General features: G+C 39.4%; 1 protein-coding gene across 1 annotated transcript in view; it reads right to left on the reverse strand.

The window, feature by feature from the left end:
- The window catches only part of LOC114556741 (uncharacterized), a 47,161-nt gene extending 33,083 nt beyond the window's left edge, over nt 1-14,078 (reverse strand). The window contains 10 exon segments of the mRNA XM_028579774.1: nt 616-898; nt 1,082-1,227; nt 1,553-1,835; nt 2,236-2,300; nt 7,580-7,605; nt 7,701-7,821; nt 10,662-10,944; nt 11,114-11,259; nt 13,393-13,675; nt 14,018-14,078. Coding sequence (XP_028435575.1) covers nt 616-898; nt 1,082-1,227; nt 1,553-1,835; nt 2,236-2,300; nt 7,580-7,605; nt 7,701-7,821; nt 10,662-10,944; nt 11,114-11,259; nt 13,393-13,675; nt 14,018-14,078 — 1,697 coding nt within the window.
- Between the last annotated feature and the right edge of the window lie 7,007 nt (nt 14,079-21,085).

Consider the following 21,085-nt stretch of genomic DNA (forward strand, 5'->3'; position numbering starts at 1 on the left):
CATTCTTTGTCTGGCCCCTCACCTGAGACCACTTTGCCTTGGGAGACCCTACCAGGAGCACAAAGCTCCAGACAACACAGCCCTCAGGTTCACAGAGACACACAAACCTCTCCACCACGATAAGGTGATGGTTCACGGAGGTGATGGTAATTCGGATCATGCTATTGCTGTGAAAACTATGGCTTTCTGTTAAGGAAGTATGTAGATACCCAGTGCACTAATCTCCTGTAATTTACACTAGAGCTGTAATCGGGCCTTAAAAGTTAGGCCTGACAGAATTCGGCCCAAGCCCGACAAGTACATATTTTTATTTACAGCTTTTTAAAAGTCTGAACCCATTCACAGCCCGTGATTATTCAAATGTGTGCACGCACACAGCTCTTTTGCCTTTTGTCAAGAATGAATCATTTATAAAAATTTTAACATCATTTTTTCATAACTAACGGCTACAGGTCACTTGGAAGTCGGAACAAAGAAATAAAATAAGTCCTCCAGAGGCCAGCCTCCGTTTTTCACGCTAATTGAAACACGTCGGATCCGTCGGGTTCGGGCAAATATCTTCAGCTCTAATTTACACATCAAATGTTAAATGTTTGAATCTAAAAGGACAGTTACCTGGGGTTATCGTTGCCATTGTCATTGAGGGAATCTCCAATGCGGATCTCAGCACCATTGATTCTCCAGGCGCAACAATCTCCTCTGTTGGTGATGGTGACATTGTTGATCTGATATGTCTTCAGTAGGTCCAGTCTCCACCATGGTTTTAAATCTTTCTTAGTGTGGGTACAGGATCCCTCTCTCAAGTTGCTAGCACGATTCCCATCAATGGCCCTTTCAGGGACTTCATTCTCATATAGGGAGGACTGAATGGCGTTTCCACGTCTAGCAATATTAGGATCTAGATAAGGTTACAAAATGTTTAATTAAAGACAGTTTATTACAGACATATTACATGTGTTGATCTTTTCAGCCGAAGAACAGGCAGTCATTATATTTGATTGAACTTTGAATGTGACTGTCTGTTCAACGTCATCTATTGGTCATGTTAAATGATATACATCATCAGATGGAGCAGTGTTACCTAAAGCCTGACCAGTGACTTCCACCTCGCACAGCGTCAGGTATTCTCGTCTTCCAGGAATCACAATGTTGACATAACGACCTTCCATTCCATTACACACAAAGGTTTGGGAGGTCCCAGCTTTGATAGATGAGATAACAGCACATCTGAAGAAAAAAACAAAAAACTAGAACTATGAGTAAAACTGGGTTACCATACAGACTATGAATACATCTTACCACTAGTTGTCCTTAAATTCTGATCATGCTATTGCTGTGAAAACTATGGCTTTCTATTAGGGAATTATGTAGATATCCAGGGCACTAATCTCCTGTAATTTACACTAGAGCTGTAATCGGGCCTTAAAAGTTAGGCCCGACAAGGCCTGAGCCCGACAAGTACATTCTGATTGACAGCTTTTTAAAAGCCTGAACCTGTTTACAGAGTTAAATGTTTGAATCTAATACTGTATAAGACAGAAAGGACAGTTACCTGGGGTTATCGTTGCCATTGTCATTGAGGGAATTTCCAATGCGGATCTCAGCACCATTGATTCTCGCGGCGCAACAATCTCTTCTGTTGGTGATGGTGACAGTGTTGATCTGATATGTCTTCAGGAGGTCCAGTCTCCACCATGGTTTAAAATCTGTTCGTGTGACGCTACAGGATCCCTGTCCCAGGTTGCTAGCATGATTTCCATCAATGGCCCTTTCAGGGATGGCATTCCCATACAGGGAGGACTGAATCACCTTTCCTCCTCTAGCAATATTAGTATCTAGACAAGATTACAAAATGTTTCATTAAACAGACAGTTTATGGAAGGCAAAGACATATTACATGTGTTGATCTGACCAAATGTTCCACCAAATAACAGGCAGTCAGTACATTTGATTGAACTTTGAATATGACTGTCTGCTCAATGTCATCTATTGATCACGTTAAAGGGTATAAATCACTAGTTGGAGCAGTGATTACTAATGAAATTTGATAATTAAGCTGGATAGATAAATAGAGATATAGAAAGATGGATAGATGGATATATAGATATATAGATAGATAGATATAGATATATTGTAGATGGATAGACATATTGCATATGTCTATTAAATATTAAAATATGAATAAATTGAGGAATAGCAATAATTTGTGTAAACCAATCAAAAGAATAATCTCACCAAATTTGGCACTGGTCTGTCCTAGAACAGCCAGCAAGACAAAGACCACAGATGGAGTCATCATCCTGTGGAGGAAGTTCAAATTCAAAATTTTTTATTAAACATTAAATTAAATACTTATGCATAATTGTAAAGTAGAATGTATTTAATGACTTACCGTTTTTAAGTACTGGTAAATAAACAAGTTGTAAAGTAGTTTTAGAAGTTTGTTGCAATTGAAATATCGTTTCCTACATGTTTATGGCTGTTGACATGTAAGTATTGGCTTTTTTATTCATAAAGGTTTTATTGAAGGTATTATTGTACTTACTCGTTCCCAGTTGAGTGCATGTGCTGCGTGTTGTAACACACGACACCTCCCGGCTCTTCTTGTGTAGTGCGTACAGCAGCATTCAGAATCCTGTCTATCTTTCAAAATATATATAGGCTGATCCAAAATCTGGATTACGTGGGCGTAGTCTAGTGTTATTCCATCCTCCCGATCCATGCAGGTTTCTGATGGGCGGGGCCAGATTAACATGTCAGGGAGTTGAACACAACATTATTTCAGACTCTGAACCCCAAATACGTATATCTGAATCATCACAAGATAAATACATTACTATGATAATGTGTGTGTGTGTGTGTGTGTGTGTGTGTGTGTGTGTGTACACGTGTGTGTGTCTATGTGTGTGTCTCTGTGTGTGTTTTGAGAAGGGGAAAGATTAAAAGTGTCTTTGTTTGTACCCATTGTACAAACAAAGAAAAGAAATACAACCTCTCTGAATATTCAGGTATGTGTATCTCTTCACCCTGAGCAAATTAATCTGTTAATGCAGGTGTTGCAGCAGCACAAAAACAGCAACAAGTAGAGATAATTAGAGAGGAAAAACCTACATAATAGTTAAATAAAATTAAAATAAGAAAATAAAACAAAAAATACAAAAGTATTAAAGAGCAAATAGAGACGGTAAGGTGAGAGTAGTTATTAATAACAGCACAGTCAGCATGTTAACATATGATGTGTTTAACCCTCCTGTTTTATAGAATTTAAATAAAATAATTGATAAAAGATTGTTGAAAAAATTGAATAAATTTTTTTATTAAACCTTTATTTAACCAGGTAGGCCGGTGAGAACAGATTCTCATTTGCAACGGCGACCTGGCCAAGAAAAGCATCAGCGTACAAGACAACATACAGTTACACATTCAATACAATACAGGAATACAGAATACAGTAGGCTACATAAAGTACAGATTAAGTTGGCATTACAAAGCCGGCGCAAAATGAGTTATAAGTAAGACAATGGATATGCAAAATTGATATAGTAATAACACAATATAAATGAATAGACAGTCTATATAAATGCTGAAATGTAGTAAAGAGTCAATATACACTTAGTGCAAATTGTGGTCTCGATAGTGATGTAGGTCAGTAGAGAAAATTGTATGACAATTGGTGGGAAGAATAACAGTTGAGCATGCCAGGGCAGGTGGACATGTGCAAAAGAGCAAAGAGATACATAAGCTAAACATGTCAGAACAAGCTTCAAAAACGTTGGAAAAAAACAAGAAAAATGTCAAAGCATAGAAGCAAATTGACAAAAACATTGTAAAAAGTGACAAAAGTGTCAAAAAAAATATGACCAAAACTTTAAAAGAAAATTTTTAAATTGAAATTTTGACCCAGAAAAACTAAAAGTTGCTGGAGTCAACGGGAAGACAACACAAAGGTTAAGGAGTCAGAAGTATTGTTTTTGTGTTTTAATACAGGGATGTGATAAAATTATAATATAGCATATTATGCAGAAACCATTAACATATTAACACAATATAGTATATTATGATATATTGTTATGGTTTAGAAGTAAAGTAAATGTGTTACATATATGTAATCAATTCCCTCAAAAAAATAATTCATGATGAACTTGATTTAATCATGCCACCTATATTCCATCTAAACAAACCACCTTCATCATGTAATTTGAACACAGCATAGATGTGTTGGTTAAACACAATATTAGTATTTGCATTCAACTCATTTGCATCTTGTTGAATTCATATGTTTGTTCTTAGTTAATTTAGTTAAATCAATTTGAGTTTATTCTACACGGTCAAATACTTGGATGTCTACGCTCTTTTGCACTATTCCATCTGCCCTGGCATGCTCAACTGTTCTCCCCACCTTTGTTGTCATACAACTTTTGCACATCTACTGACCTACATCACTATCTAGAACACAATTTGCACTAACTGTATATTGACACGTTACTACATTTAAGCATTTATATAGACTGTCTATTCATGTATATTGTGATAATACCATATCACTTATCGCATATCCATCGACTTATACCTCACTTCATCTGTTCTCAACAGCCTAGCTGGTTAAACAAAGGTTAAATAAAGAAATAATGCCTACTTAATCTGTAATTTAATCTGTATTTTATGTAGCCTATTGTATTCTGTATTCTTAGACAGTATTGAATGTAAAACTGTATGTTGTATTGCACGTTTATGCTTTTCTTGGCCAGGTCGCCATCTGTTCTCAACAGCCTAGCTGGTTAAATAAAGGTTAAATGATACAATCAAAGTAAACATCCTCATACAATCAAAGTAAACATCCTTGTACAATCTAAGTAAACATCATTTTATAATCTTTCAGTATTTGTGGATGACACTCAAGTTTTTACAGTCGGTCAATTTGCTCCATGAGTTTGTTTTTTGGAATTGTATTTTGGACTACGAGCTCTGCCCATCCAGATTCATGAGAATCTTCTGCATCACTTTGAAAGGGCATTTGAGGTCTGCTGGGTAACTCAGGTTCAGACAGTATATTAATCCAAATAACAAAGCACAGGCAGATTAATCCACTTCTCATTGCATTGTTCTGTATGTTCATAATTCATCAGAATTTTCTTTTAATCATGTTTTACAGACAAGAATGATTCAATTAAGAAGATAAACACCATTAATTCATGTAATTTAAGCAAACTCCTAATTTGCTAACTAAAACACATGGCCAAGTATATTTTTTGAGTGTATAGATAAGTATATATTATGGATGAGGATGTTAGTCATTAAGTTGACTTTTGATTTCACACGGGACATGAACCCTGATTTCCTGGGAGAAATTCCAGCCAGCCGCATCGACAACGGTTGATGATGGATTGTAAAAGAAGTCAGGATCGCGGGCATGTATGTGTGTGTGTGTGTGTGTGTGTGTGTGTGTGTGTGTGTTTTTGCGTATAGTAATTACTACTAATTACTAACTAATTTAATGTTGCTGTGTGACAAAGTGAGACTAGCCTCCAATCAATCAAATGACACGTATGTAGATATAAGGTTTATATAGTGGATCCATACAAATAACACAGCACCTCAACGGGCCACAACTGGGCAAAATTAAATTGTGCTTATTAAACACTATACCAAAAATAAATAACAAATACATACACTCTCTGTAGTGCAAATAACGTATGTGGCCTGATGTTCATACTTGTGCGCTGGTGTGTGTGTGTGGGGGGGAATAGGTGATAGAGAGAGGGAGAAGTGAGAGAGTGATGGCGATTAGCTTTGGAGGGAGTACCGATTCTAGAGTCGCAGTGAGAGAAACAATGTGTCTCCCCTGTGTTTTCTGACTATGGTGGGAAATCTGTAGTAGGAAAAGTTAACCCTCTCCTTGATTTCATAACACCATACCTGTCTCTCTCTCTTTGACTGACTCGCTTGTGTTGTTCGTTGTGTGTCCGACTATGCGTGCTTTCGAACACCTGCCCAACTCTACCTCTGATTGGCTTACCATGACATTTTACTCAACCTCAGCCAATTGTCAGCATTTATGTGAGTCTCGGCTCAGACTCAGAGACCTAGTTGGTCTGATGAAAAACACAGCTTCAATTACAGTAACGCGCCACATTTGGTTATCTAAGAATACTAACAGAAAAATCATATTCTCTCCAAAAATGTGTATTTTTCAAGATATAGAGGGAACAAGATACCCAACTAGCTGGCAGACACTTTTTTCCTCTCTTATCTTTAAAAAAACTAATTTTGCAAAACTGGAAAAATAAGGAAACACCTTCAATAGAGAATTGGAAGGCCCTAATGAAGTATTATCTGTGTATTGAAAGATCAATGTCAGAGGACAAAAATAAAAAGAAACAATTTGATAGTCAATGGAGCCAGATTTGTAATGCCCTCTAGAGCATGTCTTTAGAACCCCCTTCATTATTTTATTTTATTTTTAAAATAAAATGTAAATTTAAATTTAAATTTTCAACTTTTTAGGAGTTTAGGTTTAGGACTTTTATTGACATACTATACTATGACATTTTATGACTTTTTTTCTACATGCTATACTACGACTTTTTTCGACATGCTATACTATGACTTTTCTCGACATATTATATTATGACTTTTTTTTTTTTTAAAGATTATGTTTTTGGGGCTTTTCCCTTTATTATAGAGACAGTGGATAGACATGAAAGGGGGAGAGAGAGGGGGGATGACACACAGCAAAGATAATAGGACTGGCTGTTGGTGGGCCCAGATGGTTACCATCATCATCTCAAGAGAGTCGGACCATGTTGTCTTAATCAGTGAGAAATCTGAAATAATTCAACTTTGACTGATTTAACTTTGGTTTGGGGTTTTGCTCTGTTCTCCCACTGCTGCTTTTGGTCCAGGCATTAAGGGCTGAGTTTTACGTCCGTCGTAGACACACTAGAGCTAAGTAATTACTATGTTGAGGAGAACACAACATTCTGGGAACGCAGGTGGAAAGTAATTACCGTTGTGTACCCCCAGTTTTGATACCTTAGGTCATGTGTGTTTATAATATGTCTCCCAAACTTAGTTGCTGGTTTGCTACCAGCCTAGTTATCAATAGTTATTATTCACATATTCATCATCAACCCTGATTTTGCCCTCACATTTCACCTAAATTACTTTTAAGTTCAAGAAGTATGTCATTGCTTATCAACTCTTCAAGCTCTTTATTAAAGTTGGCATATGAAGGTAATTATGAGTAAAATATTCAAACCAAACTTTATGTTTTTATTGCTACACCATTACATCAAAAGGAAATATTCTTGATGAGTTCTCCATCATTTTAGACACACATTTGCCCCAACAAATTTAAAATAAGTATAAAATCATACCAGTAGAAAATGTAACTACAGATTGACTGTCCATCAAAATTAAACGGATTTGATGCATGACTTACATCTAAGACAGCTATGTTTCTGCTTTCTCTCAAGATGTAGGAAAAACATTTAAACTGTAAAATGTACAGTATAGGCCTCTTAGCTATATGCTGTTGTTTCTCTCTGTAAGCTGTGCTTGCATGACCCAAAAATGATACTCATCTGAAAAGACAGCCAAGCAAGTCTGGACAAACAGACAATGAGGAAAAACACAAACACACACACATACAGATTATTTATTTTGCAAGTATATTTAAGTACAGTAGCTAGAAACAATACCTCACACAGCGTCAGGTATTCTCGTCTTCCAGGAATCACAATGTTGACATATCGACCTTCCATTCCATTACACACAAAGGTTTGGGAGGACCCAGCTGCCATAGACGAAATAACAGCACATCTGAAGAAAAATAAAATGAAACAGAACTATGAGTAAAACTTGGTTACCACACAGACTATGAATAAATCTTACCATCCGTTGTATTTAAATTCTGATCATGCGATTGCTGTGAAAATATGGCTTTCTATTAGGGAAGTATGTATATATCCAGTGCACTAATCTCCTGTAATTTACACAACCAATGTTAAATGTTCAAATCTAATGCTAGAATTGCAAGCAGTTATGACGGGGTCCAAGCCTCCCCAGTGTAAGTCGCCCCGATGACCACCGAATCCCACAGAAGCAAAACCCAAAGTGTGAGGCAAACGCCAGGAAACATGTCGCAACATACGGTCTGCAAGGTCTGTAGTAAATTGCAATTGCAAATGTCCCATTCACATTTATTGAATTATAGACCTAAACGGGTTTACCCTGATCCTAGCGCCCCCTAAGGGCCGATCTTCACCTAATTTGGTACAGAGCCTCAGAGTGGAATGTCGAACATGAATCTTAATATTTGTGTTGGTAGCATTTACTTTGAGATATGCTAACATTCCATGTTTGATAGAGAGCTACACAATTGTCTTCATTCGTAGTTTACGCATATTTTAACATAGCAAAAGTTTTTTTTAATAACTTTTGGTCAGGTCTGTCTGGAGATGCTTTGTGCCAAGTTTCGTACAGATCAGACCCACGACCTAGGAGGACTTTGAAAAAGTAGTTTTTGTATATTTTGCAATTTAACAAAAGTAATTCTTCACGTAGATGGGCGTGGCCTATGTCATGTGATTCAGCTTGATTGAAGGAACACGTGGATGTAAGGTTTTAAAATGTGGGATGTGTAATGTTGGAGTTATAGGCCAAAATGCATCTACCTTGAATATAGCACCACCTAGTGGTCCACATAATATCTTTGGTATGTGAGGTCCATGTGAGGGTCCCATAGGCCACGCCCACTTTGGACAAATCAGTATAGCACTGTAGGACTGGCCTCAGGAGTGGCCCTAGATGGTACCCTCTAAATTTTGTAAAAGTTGGATGAGCCGTTCATGCAATACTTATGCTTTTAGACCTCACAGCAGCATTTGACACTGTTGACCACAGTGTTTTTATCTCTCGTCTCGAGCACAGTGTGGGGATTAAAGGCACGGCACTCGAATGGTTTAGATCATTTTTAATCAGAGAGAGTGTTCAAAGTTAGCTTGGGTGGCTCTACTTCACCCGCAGCACCACTGACGTGGAGTTCCTCAGGGTTCCATTTTGGCGCAGATTCTCTTCTCCCTGTTTTTGCTTCCCCTTTGTTCAATCTTAAAGAAGCATTTATATGCAGATGACTCACAGATCTACTTGCCTATAAAAAGTAAGGGTGATAATTCCCTAAAAAGACTGCTCGATTGTTTTTCTGACATAAAAGCCTGGATGGCCTTAAACTTTTTACATTTTAATGAAAGTAAAACCGAAGTCATGATATGTAGACCCAGTAGTGCTCTTAGTGCCTCCCAACTGGACTTGGGTCCTCTGACACCCTATGTTAAGTCCATGGTAACTAACAGTGATGTTAAAATGGACAGTGTGTTTAAACTAGAGAAGCAGATAAATTCTGCTGTAAAAGCTAGTTTCTTTCAACTCAGGCTGCTTACCAAATTGAAGCCATTTTTATCTTTCACTGATTTTGAGAGGGTTATATATGCTTTTATTACAACTCGCCTGGATTACTGTAATGCTTTATATGTAGGTGTTAGCCAGGCCTCCCTCTCAAGATTACAAATGGTTCAAAATGCTGCTGCTCGGATCCTTACCCGAACTCGTAAACAAGATCACATTACACCTGCTCTTGCCTCCCTTCATTGGTTACCGTTTTGCTTTAGAATACATTTTACGATTGTGTTGTTTGTTTTTAAAGCTCTTTATGGTCAAGCCCCAGCATATATCACTGAACTACTGAAGCCGCACACTCTTCTGAGGTTGTTAAGGTCTGCTGACCAGCTACTCCTTGTTGTCCCTAGAACGTGGTTCAAAAATAGGGAAATCGAGCATTCTCAGTAGTGGCCCAGAGGCTTTGGAATGAATTGCCTCTGCATGTCAGATTGGCCCCCAGCCTTCACATTTTTAAATCACGACTTAAAACTCACTTTTATTCATTGGCTTTCCAACCTGCTTGAGAGTTGTATTCTGTATTTTATTTTCTAGTCTGTTACTTGTTTTAAATGCTTGTTTTGTTACTTGCATGTTTATAATCATGTCAATGTCCAGCACTTTGGTCAACCTGGTTATTTTAAATGTGCTTTACAAATAAAGTTGGATTGGATTGGATGAGATTTAATTTGGCTGAGATATGCAAAAGTTCTTTAATTAAAATTCTTTTGATAACTTATTGTCAGGTTGGTCTGGACATCATACCTACCAAGTGTTTGTAGTTCGGACGTACGGTCTAGGAGGAGTTCAAAAAAGTAGGTTTACGATATATTGTGATTTTTCGTGGGGAAAAATCTAGGCGGAAATGGCCGTGGTCTATATCACGTGATTCAATTGAATTTTGAATTATTGAAAAAGGAATGTGTGGATATGAAGTTTTTGAAGGTACATTTTGGGAGTTATGATGCAAAACCCATTCTCATTTTACAGCGCCCCCTGCTGGTGGATATGTGTCATTTTTCCTTTTCAAGATACGCGTCACACTCCGTACCATCCCTGAAAGTTTCAATTGTGTAACTTGTACGGTTTAGGCTGCAGAACCACTTTAATGTTGGAAAAATAACAATAATTCTGGCTCCGCTGGTCCTGGGAACCATGTTGCATGCATACGCAGGTTCCCAGCCCCCTCGGGCTTGGACCACTATTAAGACACAAAGTGCAGTTACCTGGGGTTACCGTTGCCATTGTCATTGAGGGAATTTCCAATGTGGATCTCAGCACCATTGATTCTCTCAGGACAACAATCTCCTCTGTTGGTGATGGTGACAGTGTTGATCTGATATGTCTTCAGGAGGTCCAGTCTCCACCATGGTTTGAAATCATTGTTAGTGTGGGTACAGGATCTCTGTACCCAGTTGCTAGCACAATTTCCATCAATGGCCCTTTCAGGGATGCCATCCTCATACAGGGAGGACTGAATCACGTTTCCACCTCTAGCAATATTAGGATCTAGACAAGGTTACAAAAGGTTTCATTAAAGTTTATGGAAGACAAAGACATGTTGACCAAACTTTCCACCAAAGAACAGGCAGTCAGTATATTTGATTGAACTTTGAATGTGACTGTCTGCTCAACGTCATCTATAGGTCATGTTAATCACCAGTTGGAGCAGTGTTACCTAAAACCTGACCAGTGACTTCCACCTCACACAGTGTCAGGAATTCTCGTCTTCCAGGAATCACAATGTTGACATATCGACCTTCCATTCCATTACACACAAAGGTTTGGGAGGTCCCAGCTTTGATAGATGAGATAACAGCACATCTGAAAAAAAAGAACAAAAAAATAGAACTATGTGTAAAATTTGGTTACCACACAGACTGTGAATAAATCTTACCACTAGTTGTACTTAAATTCTGATCATGCTATTGCTCTGACAACTATGGTTTTCCATTAGGGAAGTATGTAGATGTCCAGACAGGGTCGGATCTACCGGGGTGGCATAGGGTGGCAAATGCCACCCTAAAAGAAAGCCTTGCCACCCCTGCTGCCACCCCAGTTGGCAGCAACGAATAACGGTAAAAGTTATGGCCAATTTACGAGCGTGAATCTCCAGTGTCCGACTGCAGTGAATGCAGCACGAGATGACGCTAGAGCAGTGAGAGACTGTTTTGTTTGGAAAACTGAGTGGCGCGAAGCGAGGGAGCCAGGAGTCGCGAGGAATGGAGACACAGGAGGAAAGAGGTCAAAACGGATTAACATCTATCAAGAAATGAAATTATAACTAAATCACAGTGCTAGCATAGTTGCAATGCTGATTTTGAGATGATAGAAATCAGGTAGAAGAACGTTATTTTGCCAACTATACATATAATGTTACTTAGGTCTGACGTTTGTTCTGTGTGAAGTAGGCTACAAAAGCTAATATTGATTCAACGTCTGTCAAGGAAATCATTGTTACTTTGAATCTTACAGAAATGAAGAGGAAAGGTAGTATATTCAGTTTTTGTCTCCAAAGAGAAAGGCGAGAGAAATAGAAAATGAACAAGTGAGCAAGGTAGACGGAGAAGATGAGGTGGAAGGAGAGAGAAAAGAGGTGGAAGGAGAGAGAGAAGACGAGATGGAGAGAAAAGGGCCACAGAAATGTAACAGAGCTAGGATACAAAGCCAAGGCGACCAGGGCCAGGAGGAGGCGGGAGAACACCACAGCGGTGAAGATATGGAGGGAGAGTATCACCAAGATGAGGAGGGAGAAAGCCAGAGACAAGATAACGTAGTGCCTGGGCCATCACCAACCATCTCCAGTCGAGCTGGTCCACACGGTATGGAAACTGTTGCTGCATAGTATACTAAGTTAGATATTAATAAGAACAACAAATGACAAAGCTTAAATATGAATAATTAGGGAAAGTTGTCAGTGTGAAAGTGTGATGAGATGGGGAGATGAGGTTTTATATTTTGTGTAGAATGTATTTTAGATCTATTGCTCAGATTAAATATAAAAAATATATATAAATAAAACAAAAAATAAACAAATGAACCTAAAAATACTCTCCCAGGCTAAAATGTTAGTGTGCGTTAACACAGTCTGATGGTCATAACTAATCAATGACAGACAGTCTGATGGTTATAACTAATCAATGACAGACAGTCTGATGGTTATAACTAATCAATGACAGACAGTCTGATGGTTATAACTAATCAATGACAGACAGTCTGATGGTTATAACTAATCAATGACAGACAGTCTGATGGTTATAAATGCTGCCTGCAACGATGCCTCTCTGACACAGTCAAAAACTGTTTGCTTCCCCTCTCACACATCTGCCTATCATCACCTGGGTCTTACCTTAATGCATTTCCTGTGATAATGCCCCTTACTTCTATCATACTTCTATCTCATATTAAGTGAGATCACATTGTATGGTCACTTATTCCTAATATGAACTGTTTCAAATGAAACCTCAAATGCAGGACATTGATTGCATGAGATTACTGTAAGTTTGTCTGTATGAGTTTGTAAATGGCAGCCTGTGCCCTTTTGTAGTGTACTGTGTAGCCTACTGTATATACTATTTCTCATCAAACTGTGACCCAAGCCCGATAACTATATTTTGATTGACACCTTTTTAAAAGCCTGAACCTGTTTACAGCCCAACATTATTCAAATGTGCGCACGCACACAGCTTTTTTGCATTTTGTCAAGAATGAGTCATTTATGAATGTTTTAATATAATTTATTCATAACTAACGTCGGCTATAGGCCACTTGGAAGTTGTAACAAGGAAGTAAAATAAGTCCTCCAGAGGCCAGCCTCTGTTTCACCTCCTCAGCATCCATTTTCACACAAATCGAAATGTGTCAGATCACGTCATGTTCAGGCAAAGACCTTCAGCTCTAATTTACACATCCAATGTTAAATGTTTGAATCTAATATAAAACAGAACGTGCAGTTACCTGGGGTTATCGTTGCCATTGTCACTGAGGGAATCTCCAATGCGGATCTCAGCACCATTGATTCTCGCGGCGCAACAATCTCTTCTGTTGGTGATGGTGACAGTGTTGATCTGATATGTCTTCAGGAGGTCCAGTCTCCACCATGGTTTGAAATCTTTCTTAGTGACGCTACAGGATCTCTGTCCCAGGTTGCTAGCACGATTTCCATCTATGGCCCTTTCAGGGACTTCATTCCCATACAGGGAGGACTGAATCACGTTTCCACCTCTAGCAATATTAGGATCTAGACAAAGTTACAAAATGTTTCATTAAAGACAGTTTAGGGAAGGGACAGAAATATTACATGTATTGATCTGACTAAATTTTAAAGAACAGGCAGTCAGTATATTTTATTAAACTTTGAATGTGACTCTCTGCTCAACCTCGTCTATTGGTCATGTTAAATGGTATAAATCACCAGTTGGATAGATAGATAGATAGATAGATAGATAGATAGATAGATAGATAGATAGATAGACATAATGTAGATGGATAGACATATTGCATATTTCTATTAAATACTAAAATGTGAATAAATTGGGGAATATCAATAATTTGTGTCAACCAATCAAAAGAATAATCTCACCAAATGTGGCGCTGGTATGTCCTAGAACAGCCAGCAAGACAAAGACCACAGATGGAGTCATCATCCTGTGGAGGAAGTTCAAATTCAAAAAATGTTATTAAACATTAAATTAAATACTCATGCAATGTAATTAATGACTGTACCTTTTTTCAAGTACTGGTAAATAAACAAGTTGTAAAAAGTAGTTTTAGAAGTTTTCTGGAATTGAAATATTGTTTCCTACATGTTTATGGTTGTTGACAGGTAAGTATTGACTTTTTACTCATAAAGGTTTTATTGAAGGTATTATTGTACTTACAGTAAGGAGCGCAGCATTAGTTGGTCTGCACTAGGAGCTGTTGATGATCGTCAGTCTTGTTCCCAGGTTAGTGCACGTACTGCGTGTTGTAACACACGACACCTCCCGGCTCTTCTTTGGGAAGTGCAGACAGCAGCGTTCAGAATCCTGTCTATCTTCCAAAATATATATAGGCTCATCCAAAATCTGAATTACGAGTGCGTAGTCCAGTTTTTCTTCCATCCTCCCGATCCATGCAGGTTTCTGTAGGGCGGCGCCAGATTAACATGTCAGGGAGTTGAACACAACATTATTTCAGACTCTGAACCCCAAATATATCTGAAGCATCACAAGGTAAATACATTCATATCATAATGTGTGTGTGTGTGTGTGTGTGTGTGTGTGTGTGCGTGTATGCTTTTTTGTTGTTGATATTTTTTAACTTGTAAAATTGGTGGGGTTTTATGTTTAAAGTTTAATATCCATTTTTTCCAAAACCATATGAAACATTTTATCAAAACATTTAAAACTAGTAATTTAAAGGAACACGCCGACTTATTGGGACTTTATCTTATTCACTGTAACCCCCAGAGTTAGACTAGTCCATACATACCCTTCTCATCTCTTATTGGGACTTTATCTTATTCACCGTAACCCCCAGAGTTAGACTAGTCCATACATACCCTTCTCATCTCTTATTGGGACTTTATCTTATTCACCGTAACCCCCAGAGTTAGACTAGTCCATACATACCCTTCTCATCTCTTATTGGGACTTTATCTTATTCACCGTAACCCCCAGAGTTAGACTAGTCCATACATACCCTTCTCATCTCTTATTGGGACTTTATCTTATTCACCGTAACCCCCAGAGTTAGACTAGTCCATACATACCCTTCTCATCTCTTATTGGGACTTTATCTTATTCACCGTAACCCCCAGAGTTAGACTAGTCCATACACACCCTTCTCATCTCTTATTGGGACTTTATCTTATTCACTGTAACCCCCAGAGTTAGACTAGTCCATACATACCCTTCTCATCTCTTATTGGGACTTTATCTTATTCACTGTAACCCCCAGAGTTAGACTAGTCCAGTCTAACTGGACTAATTGAGAAGGGTATGTATGGACTAGTCTAACTCTGGGGGTTACGGTGAATAAGATAAAGTCCCAATAAGAGATGAGGAGGGTTTGTATGGACTAGTCTAACTCTGGGGGTTATGGAGAATAAGCTAAATTCCCAATAAGTCGGCATGTTCCTTTAACACCTGCGCGTTAAATGTGAGGGCCTGCTGTCTGGACCTATGGGTGCCACAAGGTTCAATTCTCGGGCCGACTCTTTTCTCTCTATACATCAATGATGTGGCTCTTGCTGTTGGGGACTCTCAAATCCACCTATATGCAGACGACACCATCCTGTATACATCCGGCCCCTCACTGGATACTGGGCTATCAAACCTCCAGGAGAGCTCAAAAACCCCTGAAACTCAAAACCCTTTTCCCACTAACTGCTTTCAAAGTACTTCTGTCTGAGCTCCTGTTAGATCAGTCAATTGTTCTCCATCATTCATGTACTATTTTGCAAACCCTATTTCATTATCTCTGTCGTGCCCCATTACATAGTTGCATAGCTGCACATCTTCATCTGCCCTGGCATGCTCAACTGTTATTCTCCCCACCTATGTCGTCATACAATTTTTGCACATCTACTGACCTACATTCGCTATCTAGACTACTATTTTCTGTATATTGAATCTTTACTACATTACTACACTATTAATGTATATTGTGTTATTACCTCATCACATTCACATAACCATCGACTTACTTATACCTCACTTTGCGCCGGCTTTGTAATGCCTACTTAATCTGTAATTTAATCTGTATTTTATGTAGCCTATTGTATTCTGTATTCTTAGACAGTATTGAATGTAAAACTGTATGTTGTATTGCACGTTTATGCTTTTCTTGGCCAGGTCGCCATCTGTTCTCAACAGCCTAGCTGGTTAAATAAAGGTTAAATGATACAATCAAAGTAAACATCCTCATACAATCAAAGTAAACATCCTTGTACAATCTAAGTAAACATCATTTTATAATCTTTCAGTATTTGTGGATGACACTCAAGTTTTTACAGTCGGTCAATTTGCTCCATGAGCTTGTTTTTTAGGAATTGTACTTTGGACTACGAGCTGTGCCCATCCAGATTCATGAGAACCTTCTGCATCACTTTGAAAGTGCATTTGAGGTCTGCTGGGTCACTCAGGTTCAGACAGTATATCAGTCCAAATAACAAAGCACAGGCAGAATAATCCACTTCTCATTGCATTGATCTGTATGTTCATAATTCATCAGAATTTTCTTGTAATCACGTTTTACAGACAAGAATTAATCATTTAATTAAGATAAACACCATTAATTCATGTAATTTAAGCAAACTCCTATTTTGCTAACCAAAACACATGCCCAGGTATATTTTTCTAGTGTATAAATAAGTATATATATATTATGGATGAGGATGTTAGTCATTAAGTTGACTGTGTGTGTTGAACTCTGACCTCGGTGTGCAGCTGCCGGTTGGATGAAGCACAGCAGACTCTTCTCTCCGTCTCCTCACCAGCTGTCAGGGGGAGGGGCTTCTACTCCATCACCTGCACACACACACACACACACACACACACACACACACACACACATTCAACTACAGGTCCCAGAGTGCACTGCTGGCAGAAACATCCAATCAGACATGAAGAAAATGTAACTCAGTTACCAGTTTTCAGCTTATATTAGTTTCCTTCAAATACTGTATGTGTGTGTGTGTTTGAGTGTGTTTGTGTGTGTGTGTGTCTGTGTGTGTGTGTTTGTCCATGTGTGTCTGTGTGTTTGTGTATGTTTTTGTGTGTGTGTGTGTGTGTGTGTGTGTGTGTGTGTGTGTGTGTGTGTGTGTGTGTGTGTGTGTGTGCGTGTTTGTATGCATGTGCATGTGTCTGTGTCTAACTATACCACAATTTGCACTAACTGTATATTGACTCTTTACTACATTTCAGCATTTATATAGTCTATTCATGAATATTGTGTTATTACCATATCACTTCCGCATTTCCATCGACTTACTTATACCTACGACTATATCTTTTATACCAAAACCAGGTAAGACTTGCAAATCACCTGATTATAGGCCTATAAGCTTAATAAACTTTGATAAGAAGATCATAACAAAAGTCTTTAATAATAGACTGGTAGAAATTGTACCAAGCTTAATTCATTACGACCAAGCTGGTTTTATACAACATAGGGGTTTAAGAACTAATACCAGAATATGTATCACACTCACGCAATATGTAAAGAAACATAAAATTGATTTAACATTGATGGCAGTTGATGTGGAAAAGGCCTTTGATAGACTAGAATGGTGCTACTTGTTTAACCCAGGTGAAAAAGAATTCTATTAAAAATATACTTATACACTAATAAAGTGTACTAAGTATATTTTCTAAATTTTGTACTATTTTTGTCAAATCCAAGTATAGTTAAGTGTATTCAATTATGTATTAACTTCAACTTAACATCTATTTGACTACACTTCAAGTGTAAATAGTATACTAAAATGGAACAACTTTTTTTAAACTTCAAGTGCACTAAAATACACTAATGAAAAGATTCATGAGCAATTAAGCACACTTACAGTACAATTGCATTGTATTGCCATTCTTATTGAAATACACTTAAAAGGCATTGCAGCGCAACTTATAGTTGTGTTTAAGTATATTTTGTTCATACTGCTATCATACTTATAATTACTATAAACTATGTTAATTTAGTATGCCTCTGTGATATTTCAAGTGATGCACTTCATAACTATATTTAGTGCTTTTAAAGTGTCCCACTATTACAATAATAATGTGTTTGAAGTGAAGTTCAATTACAACCTAAACATCATAAACACGTACTTTCAGTGCAATGTTATTATAGTGTAAGGTAGAAACAAATTGTTTGAAGTATATTTCATCTGTACTTTTATCCCCATTTTGTTATACTTAAGCATGAATGTTGCTATTACACTACAAGTGTATTATATTACAATTCAGTTCAAGTGCATTACATCAACAGATTATAAATTGCATTTCAGAAAAGGATCTTTATTATTGACACAAAAGTAAAACACAAAAGCAGATATTGGCAAAAGCAGGACCCTTGAACAGTTAAGGCAGCGTCAAGACAAAAAAAAAAGAAGAATATGAGCGATACTCCCCAGTGGCAAAGCCCCTGGGATTGATGAGATCCGTCCAGAAATGCTCAAGGCTCTGGGTGTGGAGGGGCTGTCCTGGTTGACACGCCTCTTCAACATTGCGTGGAAGTCTGGGACGGTGCCAAAGGAGTGGCAGACTGGGGTGGTGGTTCCCCTTTTTAAAAAGGGGGACCAGAGGGTGTGTGCCAATTACAGGGGTATCACAATTCTCAGCCTCCCTGGTAAAGTCTACTACAAGGTGCTGGAAAGGAGGGTTCGGCCGATAGTCGAACCTCGGGTTGAAGAGGAACAATATGGATTCCGTCCTGGTCGTGGAACAACGGACCAGATCTTTACTCTCGCAAGGATCCTGGAGGGAGCCTGGGAGTATGCCCAACAGCTCTAAATGGTCAAGCACAATCATATTTAGAAGAGCTCCTAATACCTTAGTCTGGGTTCGGGGGGCAGAAACTGTCACAGCATTTAAGAATGAACTTAAAACTCTCCTCTTTGATAAAGCTTATAGTTAGGGAGTGAGGAGTTGCAGCGTCCACCTAGCCAGGCCCACCTGCTTCTCTTCATGATTGTTAGATTAATAACAGATAACAGTAGAGGGAGGAAAGCCAGCACAACCTGCTCCGGAAGGGGAGAGTTCAAAGCCCAAACAGGCTACCTCTCCTTAAGTCCTGTCTCTCTTAGTTACGCTGTTATAGTTTTAGACTGCCGGGGGACTTCCTTCCTTCCTTTGACACACTGAGCTGCTCTCTCCTCTTCCTTTATATTACTATTACTATTACTATTTGTGTGTATCCCGTCCCAGAAATGCTTGTTACTAATCCTAGCTTCTGGGGAGTTTACTCTCCGGAGTCCTTATGTTTTTTCCCCAGCGTATTTCTCTCAGCTCAGCTCAGCGGTGCCCTGCAATGTCATGCTGCTTCCTGCTGAACCCTGCTGCTTCCTGCTGCTTCCTGCTGAACCCTGCTGCTTCCTGCTGAACCCTGCTGCTTCCTGCTGCTTCCTGCTGAACCCTGCTGCTTCCTGCTGAACCCTGCTGCTTCCTGCTGAACCCTGCTGCTTCCTGCTGCTTCCTGCTGAACCCTGCTGCTTCCTGCTGAACCCTGCTGCTTCCTGCTGAACCCTGCTGCTTCCTGCTACGTCCATCCATGCTCTGCTGGGCCAAGCTACATCCTGTAACGCCCTGCAGCGCCCTGATATGACATGAACTACTACGACTATCATTTGAAGTCGAGTTAACGTGTTATGATTTGATACTATAAATAAAATTGAATTGAATTGAATTGAATTGTGTGTGTGTGTGTGTGCGTGTAAGTCTGTGTGTGTGTGTCTGTGTGTGTCTGTGTGCGTGTGTGTGTCTGTGGGTGTGTATGTCTGTGTGTGTGTCTGTGTATGTGTGTGTGTGTGTGTCTGTGTGTGTGTGTGTGTGTGCGTGTGTCTGTGTGTGTATGTCTGTGTGTGTGTGTGTGTGTGTGTAAGTCTGTGTGTGTGTGTGTGTGTCTGTGTGTGTGTGTGTCTGTGTGTGTGTGTGCGTGTAAGTCTGTGTGTGTGTGTGTGTGTCTGTGTGCGTGTGTGTCTGTGTGTGTGTGTGTGTCTGTCTGTGTGTGTGTGTGTGTCTGTGTGTGTCTGTGTATGTGTGTGTGTCTGTCTGTGTGTGTGTGTGTATGTGTGTGTGTGTGTGTGTGTGTGTGTGTGTGTGTGTGTGTGTGTGTAAGTCTGTGTGTGTGTGTGTGTGTGTGTGTGTGTGTGTGTGTCTGTGTGTGTGTGTCTGTGTGTGTGTGTGTGTGTGTGTGTGTGTCTGTGTGTGTGTCTGTGTGTGTGTGTCTGTGTAAGTCGGTGTGTGTATGTGTGTGCTGAGATTTCCTCATACCTGAGGATGTGTTATTTCATGTCTTAGACTTCTCTCTTATAATTTGGGTCTCATAAAGCCCTAAAAAAGTAACTCACCCATCAAAGAAAAAATGTCAAAAAGGTAAAAAAAAAAAACATTTATTATGAACTTAAATTGATATTCAGATCAAAATGTGTCCTCTCCGTGAACCATCACCTTATCGTGGTGGAGAGGTTTGTGTGTCTCTGTGAACCTGAGGGCTGTGTTGTCTGGAGCTTTGTGCTCCTGGTAGGGTCTCCCAAGGCAAAGTGGTCTCAGGTGAGGGGCCAGACAAAGAATGGTTCAAAAACCCCAATGAATAAACGAGGTAGAGATGGAGTGACCCTGCCCGGAGGAAGCCCGGGGCCCCCGTCTGAAGCCAGGCCCAGACGGCGGGCTCGACGGCGAGCGCCTGGTGGCCGGGTTTGCCACGGAGCCCGGCCGGGCACAGCCCGAACAAGCTACGTGGCTCCCATCTCTCCAGCCCATGGGCCCACCACCTGTGGGAGGAACCGTTGGGGTCGGGTGCGATGCCACATGGGTGGCAGTGAAGGTCAGGGGCCTCGACGGACCAGACCCGGGCGGCAGACGCTGGCTCTGGGGACGTGGAACGTCACCTCTCTGTGGGGGAAGGAGCCGGAACTGGTGCGGGAGGTGGAGCGCTACCGGTTAGATCT

Source organism: Perca flavescens, chromosome 6 (genome assembly GCF_004354835.1).
Source record: "Perca flavescens isolate YP-PL-M2 chromosome 6, PFLA_1.0, whole genome shotgun sequence".
NCBI classification, from domain to species: Eukaryota; Metazoa; Chordata; class Actinopteri; order Perciformes; family Percidae; genus Perca; species Perca flavescens.